The sequence below is a fragment of the Triticum aestivum genome, chromosome 4B (assembly GCF_018294505.1).
Source record: "Triticum aestivum cultivar Chinese Spring chromosome 4B, IWGSC CS RefSeq v2.1, whole genome shotgun sequence".
In the NCBI taxonomy this organism is placed as follows: Eukaryota; Viridiplantae; Streptophyta; class Magnoliopsida; order Poales; family Poaceae; genus Triticum; species Triticum aestivum.
In genome coordinates this window covers 517,238,870-517,250,821 of record NC_057804.1, presented here as the reverse complement: position 1 = coordinate 517,250,821, position 11,952 = coordinate 517,238,870, and the positions used below count along the sequence as shown (strand labels likewise).

The window sequence follows — 11,952 nt, the reverse complement described above, 5'->3', positions numbered from 1 at the left end:
ATTTTGAATCGAAGAGAGTAGAGTGTAAAAAAATGTAAGATTTTGTTTAAGGATTTCAATTCTAGGAATCAAACGACGAACGTAAGAAAGACTTCTAAGGATCCAAATCCTTTAAAAATCCTGTGAAATTGCTTTGAATCAAAGGAGAGTAAAGAAATCCACTGAAATTCATTTGGATTAGGGTGGCTGCATCCCATTCCCATCGCCATCGTCCCCCACCTCAAACATCTGCTCTCTCTGCCTCACGAACGCGACCCAAAACCCCCTCCCTAGCCCACTCCGCCTCTCCCCCCTCCTCCGCCATGGCCGCTGGGCGGGCCTTCTTCTGCGCCCCCTCCTCCATCGGAGCCACCGCCCGTCGGCTAGCCTTCGCCTCACCCCCGTCCCGCCCCCTCGCCTCCGCGCCCCACCGACGCGTCCGCGCCCGCTGCTGCGCCTCAATCTCCTCGTCCTCAGATGCCTCCGCGCCCGCGCCGCCACCCTACGTGCTCACCACGCCGCTCTACTACGTCAACGCGCCGCCGCACATGGGCAGCGCATACACGACCATCGCCGCCGACGCTGTCGCCCGCTTCCAGGCAAGCCTTCACACTACTTTTACAAGTCCATGTCAGGAATTTGAGTACATTACTCGAGATCCACCTGCTGGCAGCCATGTTTGGATACGCAACCCGTATGAAACAGTATAATGGCTGGTGCGCTTCATTGTTCTCTAGTTAAGTGGTGAATATGCCAGTGCATATGTACCGCGGGAATGCAGGTGCACAGACTTCAATATATTTGTGTGTTAGCAGTGCAAATAGTTTGATGATTTGTTTGTTAGACTAGTTGAGCTACTGGGAGCATTGCGTACCTTTTGCTGCCCGACACCTTCTCTAAGAATTTGTTCATGGTGCTTATCTGGTTGCAGAGATTGCTAGAGAAGAGGGTTATATTCATTACTGGGACAGATGAACATGGTGAAAAAATTGCCACCTCTGCAGAGGCCAGTGGTAGAAACCCCAAGGAGCACTGTGATATAATTTCAAATTCATACAAGATGCTTTGGGCTGATGTATGTCACAACACAAAGTATTTTCAGTCTACCATTTCACAATATGTCATAAATCTGGAGCTCACATTTCTCTTCCAACTTTGTTTTTGCTTGCAGCTAGACATCGAGTATGACAAGTTTATTCGCACAACTGATCCTAAGCACGAGGCTGTTGTTAATGACTTCTATTCTAGAGTTCTAAGCACTGGTGACATATATAGAGCTGATTACGAAGGACTTTACTGTGTCAGCTGTGAGGAGTACAAGGCAAGCTTCTTTGTACCTTCTCCTATAGAAGCACTAGTACATTTTTTAGGTAAATGTATTTATACATGTATGAATGGATAATTATAACAAGTGTTATCATGGGCATCTATGTAGATTATCTCTACAGTTCTGTATTGCTAAATTTACCAAATAATAATGTCTGTTTTGTTGATTGCACACAGGATGAAAAGGAGTTGGCAGAAAATAATTGCTGCCCTGTGCATCTGAAGCCTTGTGTACCTAGAAAGGAAGATAACTATTTCTTTGCCTTGTCAAAATATCAGCATAAATTAGAAGAGCTGCTGACAAGAAATCCCAATTTTGTAAGGCCATCACATCGTTTGCACGAGGTGAGGCGTTATCCTCTATAATGTTTTGTTCAATCTGATGTGTGTTTATCAAGTTACTGCTAAAAATTGCGGTTGAAAAATGTAGAACTATTTGCTTATTAAATGGAGATTCTAATTATATTGATTTAACTACTGACAGATTAAAAAAAATATGCATCATGTCAGCATATGTATTATTGAAGATTTGACACGATTTTCTTAAATATATCTGTGCAGTCAAATATGTGAAAAACTATGTGGATTTTGTTGGGTTGTCGCATTCCTTCTTGCCAAGAAGTGCCGTTGGCATGTTGAACAAACATCATCACAGTACATTTCCTTTCTGGCAACCCATCAAATGGTCACTTAGATATCATCCTAATACCTAACTAGCTTAAAGATTAGAACCTAGATGTCATTGTTTACCAGTTTTGAAAAAGAAAGCTTCCAAAGGCTGCTGTGTATATATGGTAAAAGTTAAAATGGTCGACAGACAGTGAAGAGTGTCTTTAGACCACAGCGGTTCTCATGTAATCCCTAGCTTTTACAGCAGCAGCATGTCAGGGTTTGGCGGCTTAAACAGTGCGAGTTTGGTGTTGGGGAGCCATGGTTGTTCAATCCAATCCTGGACTTTGTCACCTGATGTAGTTTCTGGCAATCTCCCCTACCCATCTTCGTAATCGAGTTGCGATGTCTTGGCTAAAAAGCTTACTGAGCACTTGAAGCCTGGCCATCACATGTTTATTTTCCTTGCGCTGGCAAGATGGGATCTCAACTATGACATTTCAAAGTACATGTGTGCATCGGCGCATGCCTACACATTGACTGACCATAATGCACTTTATTAAGTAGCCTCTATTCTTCTCACAGTAACACACCTTGGTTTTGTGTACAGTGATAGGATAATATTTTTTTTTCTTATATAAGTGCCCAAGATTAATAATTTCATACTCTGCTTCATGTTTTAGCTTTCAGTAAAAATATAACGCTTGACGCTTCATTAATTGCCAATCTTTCAGCTCACATGTGTTTATTTTCATGGTTTTAGGATGCCCTTATTTCTTTGTTATTTTACTAATTAAGACACAGCTGTAGGTCGAAGGCTGGATTAAAAGTGGATTGAGAGACTTTTCTATTTCTCGTGCATCTGTCGAGTGGGGTATTCCAGTGCCAAATGACACCAAACAAACAATATATGTGTGGTTTGATGCCTTATTAGGGTATGTTTGTATGTTTCATGCCTGCTGCTTGGCATTTTCGTAAGCATGAACAGGTTGCATATTCTTACTCAAATTCTACTGGATAGATATGGCTGTAGGCGGCGTGTTGTCTGATATCAGTGTCCTCTGTTTAATCCTACCATGCAAGTATAGAATATACTCAACTTCATTGATTTATATTCATGTTTGGCAATGACAATTCTTAGATAAATTGTTCTTTTGTTTACTCGAAACTGCGAACTTTCTATGCAAAAGCAAAAGATGCTCCAGTCTCTTAGTCCACGCATGTAATAAATGAGCAGTTAACTTCTTGAAATCTTGAAATGAGGCTAGAGTAATCTTATTTAGCATTGCCTATTATTTTGTTTCATATTGGTTGTTCATTTCTGTATGTTTGTCTCTTTAGTTATCTTTCAGCGTCCCTAGATGATGGGGAGCAGGCAAGTTTACAGCAAGCTGTTGATCGGGGTTGGCCTGCATCTCTACACCTGATAGGAAAGGTCGGTTTTGGGCAAATAATTTTTGCAGCTTCTTCAAACATCATGTTTTTTGTTTCAACTTATAGCAAAACATCATATTGATTGATTTCTTCTTATCGTCATAAGGAGTTCTCATTTTGATGTGAACTTAGATAGTACCACTTTTTTTTAGTGCTGCTAAGAGAAAGTGCTGAAATATGACATTTATGAAATGAATATACAAACATAAACTCCTTTATGGTGATCTATACAGTAACCAGCTAACATCACATAGCCACTCAGTTTTCCATATGGCGAAACTCGGGGACAAGTTTCACTCCTTCCAGTTCTCAAGATTAGATCCTATTTCATTTAAACTTATTTCGATAGGGCCCTTGTGCCTCAGCTGCAGTTACTTGCACTAATAAAAATATCATGTGTCATGCTGGGTTTGGTGACTTGGCACTGGTAGGTCACAGTTGAAACAATTTTGACAGATCCATCCCCTAGTTCCCGAAAGTGAGAGACATGTGACAGCTAAGAAATAGAAAGAACAACACATCTCTTCTCATATGTTAAATCTGATGTATTTTATTATGTTTCATAATACCTGGAGATGCCAACGTCATAAAATGTACTGTTAATCTACTGCTTCCAGTACAATTTACTTGGAGCTGGTCACTGTAGATATTGACATTTTTGTCCCATTTAAAAGCAATAATATTGGATAAACTTCTTTGTTTTATATGTTCATTCAGTTTGTGACGATCTCTTGTACATGCACCTCAGGACATATTGCGGTTTCATGCAATTTATTGGCCAGCAATGTTAATGTCAGCAGGGATAAGCGTTCCTGATGCAGTTTTTGGCCATGGATTCTTGACAAAGGTGACCTCACATATTTCCAATGTTCTTGTTTCCACATCAACTGATAGCAATATAACACCATACAGTACATAGTATTTTGAGCATGTCTATGTGACCATCGTATTTGATAAGGCCTTTTCCTGCAACTACATGTGCATTTCCCATCTAGACATTTGGACATCGGTTGCATACTTCCACTCAGTATCATCTCTACCTTAGAATACATCACGTTTTACCATATGTAGTTATGTACGATTTTAATCTAACTTGTATAATGGTACTGCACATGGCACAAGTTAGCACACCTATATTAGTATATATATGTATTAGCATTCGTGAGGGCAGGCCTGGCGCAGTGGTGAAGTCCTCCCCACTTGTGCCAAGAGGTCCTGGGTTCGAACCAGCCTCTCTGCATTGCACTTTGCAGGGGTAAGACTAGGTTCCTATAATCCCTCCCCAGACCCCACCTTGTGTGGGAGCTTCTATGCACTGGGTCTGTCCTATGTATTAGCATTCGTCCTTTTACCTGTTGGTATTTCACATGTTCTATAGTTGTGGCTTTGTAGCTCATAGATAAGTCTGTATTTTTGGCCACCTTCTTCCTCGATTTTTCAAGTTTACAACCCTCTACTATGTGTGTACGTCAAATTGTAAAGAACGTATGTTCTCCTTTTTATGTGAAATAAATGTTTGTCTTCTCCCTCCTTTTGTACAATTTGTCCATTTTTCTGGGAAATTATATTTCACAATAGTTTTTTCATTGCTTCAGGACAGGTTGAGTAGGAGTAGCCTTTAATTTTATAGGGATGCGTATGGTCCAATGGCATTAACTATTATAAATTTTGCGCCTCATTGGTGCGCATGGTTGTCTTGCACAGATATTGTGAAACACAGCAACTGCTTTGTAGTTTTGTCTTTGAGTAACAAATATAAATTCTATCTGGGCTCCCAGCCACTTTTATCTCATTAAATCACTTTTATTTCATGCAGCTGCTTTTTATTTTGCAAATTTTAGGATGGCATGAAGATGGGAAAATCACTAGGCAACACACTTGAACCAAAGGATCTGGTAGGCAGATTTGGAGCGGATGCTGTTAGGTACTTCTTCTTGCGAGAAGTAGAATTTGGCAATGATGGGGACTATTCAGAAGAACGTTTTATCAATACAGTCAATGCACATCTTGCTAACACAATTGGTATTTATGCTTACTAAAACTTTTATTCAATTTTTTTTGGCTTATGCTTTAGTTGGTGTTAACTGTCTGTCTTAAGTGGTTAGTGATGATACTGTTCTCATCTGAACAGGAAACCTTCTCAATCGAACACTTGGTCTCCTAAAAAAGAACTGCAATTCCACCTTAGCTTTTGATTCAATTGCTGCCGCAGATGGCAATTCATTCAAGAATAATGTTGAAAACTTGGTAAGTTGGTCTCTTTGGTATCTTCGGAACTGATGACAAACCATTGATCTGTCATTGCATTACTTCTGATGGGGTGTAGGTTGTCTGAATTGGCTTTATAAAGTGAACTTCTAGACAGTAAACGGTCTAAATAGGAAAATATCTTTATGAAGGAAATCATTTCCAATAATGCATTACAAAAGCTTGAAACCCTTTATATGTAATGATCGCTCCTTGTTTGGTGCTCCTTTAAGTTCTGTTTCTTGGCCTACAGAAAGTAAAGACATCCACCATAATGATCCTAGCTGAACTGTTTTATTATTTCTCTTCTTGGAGCTATAGATAGTGATTGCTGAATTGACATGTGAAAATGAGCAACAAGCGCTTCAGACACTGTCAGCTCGTGTTGTCCATTATGAATTGGTTCCACTTGATATTTCATACACATGTTGGATATTTCAGATCACCACCTGCTATTGATCTGCCTAATAAGAAGATTCTTTTAACACATGTTTGCATGTACTGCACTTCTGTTGTATCTGTTGGTGTTACAGTGATATAAACTGTGTATACAGGTGGACAAGGCGAAGGGCCATTACGAAAATCTTTCGTTGACATCAGCATGTGAAACTGTTCTAGAAATTGGTAACTTGGGAAACTTGTACATTGACGAGCAAGCACCATGGTCTTGTTTCAAGCAAGGGGGCGAGATTGCTGAAAAGGCTGCAAAGGTAAACACTTGAAAGTTGAAACTATATCTATTTCTCTTCCTTTTGGGCTTGCCGTGTTTGTTTCAGATTTTACTTGCCAAAATTTAATGCTGCTAAGGTCAAACTGCATGATGCATTAGTTGCTTCTTTTCATGTTTGTAAAAGAAACCCACTTTCAAACAGAAGAGCACTCTGTGAGCTTCAAAATTCTTTATATTCTGTACATCTGAGTACCTAATTCCTATGTCACAGCAACTCTGTTGTTGTGGCTGTAATAATGAAACTATAACATGACTTTAGTCGTTCTGATGAATTGTTGAGATGATTTTTGGGTGGCTAGTTTGTGTTATTTATTTGATGTTATTATTTTACTTTGTTTGTGATATGTGCCTTATTCATTTTTTTTGTCTGCACTTCACTACAGGATCTCGTCATTATTCTAGAGACAGTGAGAATAATTGCAATAGCATTGTCTCCAATCACTCCAAGCCTTTCGTTGAGGATTTATACACAGCTTGGTTTCACAGAAGACCAGTTTCGTACATTGAGATGGGTATGTTCTTGTATGTCCAGGGATATACCATTTAGATCTAAACTCAATTTTGCAAAGTGTTTTGCAGCCATTGTCTAGTGTGTATATGAACTAACACCCTCAGAGAACACAATCTTCAAACTATAAATAGCAGATATGCAATATAAAAAATTTCCAGTGGCGCGACATGCTTACAACCCTGTGCTAACTGCCCTGCAGGATGATACCAAATGGGGAGCCCTTAAAGCAGGCCAGGCAATGATGGAGCCGAAGCCAATTTTTGCCAAAATAGAAACCGAAGTCGAAGAGAAAGATCAAGCAAGCCCAAAGGAGGGGAAGGGCGGGAAGAAGAAAGCACGTAGCAAAGGGCTCGTGGAGGCATGAGTTAAGCTTGTGACTTTGTGAGTACTGACTGGATGGCTCCAAAACTGTAGAACCCAGATGCCTGTTCCGCAAAACCATCTCATATCTGATGGTGTAGATAGCATAAAAGCTTTCGTGGCAAAGAAGGCTTTGACTTTTTGTAGAGAGAACTGAACTTACCAATTCTGTTCTCTCAGGCTTTGAAATTCAAAATTGTACTACATTGAGATGGCAACATTGGTGCACCCCCTCCGTTTGAAAATGTAGTACTCCCTCCGTAAACTAATATAAGAGCTTTTAGAATACTAAAGTAGTGATCTAAACGCTCTTATATTAGTTTACAGAGGGAGTATAAGGCATCCACTTTTTCCACCAGTTAGCTCAAATTTTTTAGCTCATTTTTTTTTCTTTCTAGAATGCGCACGAGTGACATTTAGATTATGTGAGTCAAAGGTAATGCAGTTGGATCTGTAACTTTTTGATGCCTCATTAATATTGCTTGTGAGCTGTGACGATGTCCATCAAGAATTACAAATACACCAAAAGGCCTACGCCTCTTGGGCGACCGGGGTGAAGGAGACGAGCTTGCGCCCTTTGTCGGCCGCCTCCTCGTACACCTCCACCTTGTACGCGTCCTTCTTGCCGGCGCCGTTCAGCGCCTCGACGAGGAGCCGATAGTTGAAGCCCGACACCACCTGCACCGTGCCCAGCACCACCTTGCTGAACCTGAACCGGCCGCCCGCCTGCTTCATGTGCTCCGCCACCGCCCAATTGCCGAGCCCCTGGATCTTCGGGTCGTTGATGTTACGGATGTGTTCCCACCCGCCGGGCATCGCCGTGGCGGGCATGGCGACGGCGTAGATGATGGCGGCCACACCGATGACGAGGGTGATGCTGGTCCTCATGGCTGCTGGTTTGTGGAATTGTGGTGTGCTAGGCTTGGATCGATCAGTGAGGTTTCGAAGCTCGAGAGTTGAGATCAGTCAGATGCTCAAATCAGACGAGGATCACTGACATGTGAACCGGGGGCGTTTAAATAGAAGCGCTGGGATACACAGACGGAGATAACTGAATTCATGTCATATACACCATATATCTATCTAATAAATTATTGCTTCGTATCTAAAAGTATCGATTAATGTGGTTGATCCCTTGGTGCATACCGCTACATTCTTGATGCATGCGCTATAAGGCTGGCTGTAATGGGTAGTATCATGGAAGCGGATTTGTAATACCCGGGTGCTCCACACCCCTATACGAACATTAAATTCAAAAGAATACCGAGAAATTTGAATTTTTTTTTTGAGATTTTGGGATATCAAATCTGGGGTCCCGTCTACTTCCGTGTGAAATTTTGTGAAAAAAATACCAGGAAAAGGTATTCGGGCAAAAAGACAAAAATTCCTATGTGTAGAAAAAACTGTTTGGATTGATTTTTGTTCGAACAATATTTCTTTCGCCACAGATACGTTTCCTGGTATTTTTCCACGAAATTTCACACAGGAGTAGATTGAGAATCCATGTTTCATATCCCCAAATTTCAGAACTTTTTGAATTCTTTTGGTATTTTTTATGATTAATATTCGTATTGGGGTGTGGAGCACCCATGAGCTCCTGTGTATTTTCCGTAGTATCACAAGTTAGAATCATGCATATGATACTAGTATATGGTACTACCTTTTTGATGCATAGTATTATACTCCCTTCATTCTAAATTACTCGTCGTGGTTTCAGTTCAAAATTAAACTAAAACCACGACGAGTAATTTGGAACGGAGGGAGTAGATTAGTATCTCAGATGATCTTATTTATTCCCAGACAAGACACATACTAGTATAATATTATTATGATATGGTATCATGATATGATACTCAATTTTCTTTCACTTAATTCTATGCCACCTCATCAAAATTTCCTAGTTGACATGAATGATACTAACTACGACACTCCCATACGGTTAGCCTAAGGTGGTACCAATGTTTTCTTAGAAAAAAAGTGTCCATTAATTGGTCCCATATCAATATCTGATATTGATTTAGCGTATACATAATTTAATTTGGTATGGTTTAAGTGTTTGCTTTTAGAAACATCCATCAATTGATTCATGATGGATCTAATGATATTAATTTGCTGTTATGAATGCTGATATTTTTTCTATAAACTTGGCCAAACTTAGAAAATTTAACAAAATTTACGCGAAGTAAAAAAAACGGAAGGAGTATTATTAAAGTAGAGGCAAGACACTGAGACCAAATTATCTACAAGTACAATATACGAAATAGATATCATCGATATAACCATACCGATATACGAAAAAATACATGTACGATTAAGTCATTATTCGTCCATAACAATGCAATCAAGAGGGGATAACACACACTCATGCCGACATCACCGAATCTAACTACCAATGGCGAGGACACATATTTTCGTTCAAGGTGCATGGCCCGACACTTTTTTTTTTTGAGGATCAGGCCCGACACTTATGAAAGTGTGTCATTGCAGGGTCCGACCAGTAATGGCCAGAGTGTGAATTGTTACACTGGACAGAAAATAATGTTGTGGTCACCATCTTGATGGTGGATCTTAGGCCCTGTTTCGTTTATAAGTCTTAAGATTTTTTCTAGTCCCAACTAAAAAGTCCCTAGTCCCTAAAAAGTCTCTTCCTGTTTGTTTTCAGGGACTAAAAAGTCCCTAGTCTCTCCCTGAAGATTATTAAATGACCATGTTACTTCTAGTATACAAAAAAATAACAATCAAACAACATCATGGGGCGGCGGGGCAATGGGTGTAGGGAGGGGCATTGTTGGAAAAGTCTCCAAAAGTCCCAAAAAAGACTCTCCTTGAGAGTCTTCTTCATTTAGTCCCAAAAATCAACTTTTAGTCCCTAGTAGTCCCTCATGTTTGGTTAAAAAGTCTCTAGTGTCTACACCAAAAAGTCTCCGGAAACAAACACCCCCTTAGAGAGCCACCTACATAGTACTCCACTCCAAACTATCATGATGTCCTCAGAGATAGCTATAAAGAAAGGCACCACCGGATCTCCTTGCGGACATACCCCAAACTGAGTCAAATCAAGATAGGACATGAGCATGTGCACAACCAGATGAGTACATGGGTGTACATATGAACCCCTGTTACTTTTGCCCAGAAAAAATCAAGCATATAGGGATATGCATGATGTACGTTTGCCTTTTTTTGAGGGGTAAAGCCAAGTTTTATCCATCAAAATTCACAGTGTGTGGGATACAAGCTGCTTCATGAGGCTGGCCAAACCACACATGTCGCCTTAAAGCTAGATTAAGAGAAAATCTTGCCAAATTATGAACCTCGGCATTAGAGGCTCGACCTTCAAATGTAAACACACATGGAAAAGAGAGAGCTCGCGCTTTAATTTGCTTGATGATGGTCCTCCCCGGTTAATGTCGCTGATCACTTGTTTTGAGTCGAAGGCCACGCCGAGTTGGTTGAGGTGAAGATCCTCAGCTAAGCATAGGGCTTCTCTGCACGCGATGGCCTCCATTGTCGAGGCATTGTCCATTCCCGCAATGACCAGTGCTGAACTGCCGAGGTAATTTCCATTGCCATCCTGATAGACAGTCGTTGTCGAACCTACCCACACTTGTCTAATGCCTGCATCAACATGGATTTTTACATAGTTGGGGGGGGGGGGGGGGGGGGCTTTGGGTCGCCTCTGGGCTTGCACTTCGTGTACGTTGGCTGGCACCAGTAATTCATACGTGTTTGTTTTTTGTCCGGTCGAGCCTTTTTTAGCACAATTTTGTTTACCCCAGCTATCCACACTACTTCTCTCCACCTCTCTTAGGCCCGAAGCCATATAAGTAAGCAGGTAGCCCAAATATACAAAACCCCGTTAGCTAGGGCTGCAAATCCCGAATTGAATGGCCCATTAGATACCAGTTCGGCTACAACTCCAGAGGTTTCTAAAAAAATGGCCACAACTCCAGAGCTAGCTAGTTGCCCCATATGTATTGTGACTTGTTAGATGTTGTCTTTTGCATACTATCTTACCACGGATGCTATTTGCTATTTTTTATTTAAAAAATTGGCGACTTCAAAAATAATTGGAACTATGTACTCCCACATATGAAATGTTGGCTCCACCACTGCCCACGAGCCTCAGTGATACCAACTAATCTGAAATGACACGTAGGCATGGTGTCACAAGACAATAGCTAAAAAGCACCCAAGGCTCATGGTCACAACCACATCCCCACCATGAGATCACACATGTGTGAGAGAGGCACCAAATAACCATCTCCAATGGGGCCGACAAAGGTAGAAGAGGTGCTAGAGGTGTGTTGGACTAGACATATCCTGCCCAAACTTGACCATATGGGGCCACCTCGTCGCCCGACCCATGGGCACAGACTTTTGACCCGACACGTGCCTGGCACGACACGAGAATAATAGGGCGAGGCTGGCCTTCGGCACGCCATGGAACAAGGTTGATCCCCTAAGCCAGGCCTTAAGGCCGGGCCTGTCACAACCCTTTTATTTGCGGGCCGACACGACACAACACATCTCCCACACATTGCGGCACATAGATCACCCATATGACACTTTGCCTATTTAGGTTTTTCTGTATTTTTCTTAAATTTTTAAGTATTTTTAGCATTTTTTTCTTAATTGTTTACAGATAAAAAATGTTCATGGATTTACAAAACTGTTCACAGAATTAAAAGGTATTTAATAATTTATTAAAAATAATTCGTGTATTTAGAAAATGTTCACGGATATGAAAAATAATATT

The 11,952-nt window shown here is 40.9% G+C and overlaps 2 protein-coding genes across 2 annotated transcripts; one reads left to right on the top strand and one right to left on the bottom strand.

Moving 5' to 3' along the window:
* Positions 1–224: 224 nt before the first annotated feature.
* On the top strand, positions 225–7,414 carry LOC123093021 (methionine--tRNA ligase, chloroplastic/mitochondrial). Its single transcript, XM_044514897.1, has 12 exons — positions 225–578; positions 911–1,054; positions 1,151–1,300; positions 1,483–1,650; positions 2,725–2,849; positions 3,256–3,349; positions 4,097–4,195; positions 5,190–5,370; positions 5,480–5,595; positions 6,150–6,305; positions 6,709–6,837; positions 7,036–7,414. The coding sequence occupies exons 1-12, from the start codon at positions 303–305 to the stop codon at positions 7,198–7,200; spliced, it is 1,803 nt and encodes a 600-aa protein (XP_044370832.1). The 5' UTR covers positions 225–302; the 3' UTR covers positions 7,201–7,414.
* Positions 7,415–7,727: 313 nt separating this feature from the next.
* LOC123095085 (putative cysteine proteinase inhibitor 7) lies at positions 7,728–8,228 on the bottom strand. The gene has a single exon (XM_044516914.1). The coding sequence runs from the start codon at positions 8,082–8,084 to the stop codon at positions 7,728–7,730; it is 357 nt and encodes a 118-aa protein (XP_044372849.1). The 5' UTR covers positions 8,085–8,228.
* Between the last annotated feature and the right edge of the window lie 3,724 nt (positions 8,229–11,952).

Bases quoted from the DNA above. Each gene is read 5' to 3' on its own strand.
- LOC123093021 (XM_044514897.1), top strand. From the start codon at position 303: ATGGCCGCTGGGCGGGCCTTCTTCTGCGCCCCCTCCTCCATCGGAGCC. The intron at 5,371-5,479 runs GTATTTATGCTT...TCATCTGAACAG, and splicing joins ACATCTTGCTAACACAATTG to GAAACCTTCTCAATCGAACA. The intron at 6,306-6,708 runs GTAAACACTTGA...ACTTCACTACAG, and splicing joins TTGCTGAAAAGGCTGCAAAG to GATCTCGTCATTATTCTAGA.
- LOC123095085 (XM_044516914.1), bottom strand. From the start codon at position 8,084: ATGAGGACCAGCATCACCCTCGTCATCGGTGTGGCCGCCATCATCTAC.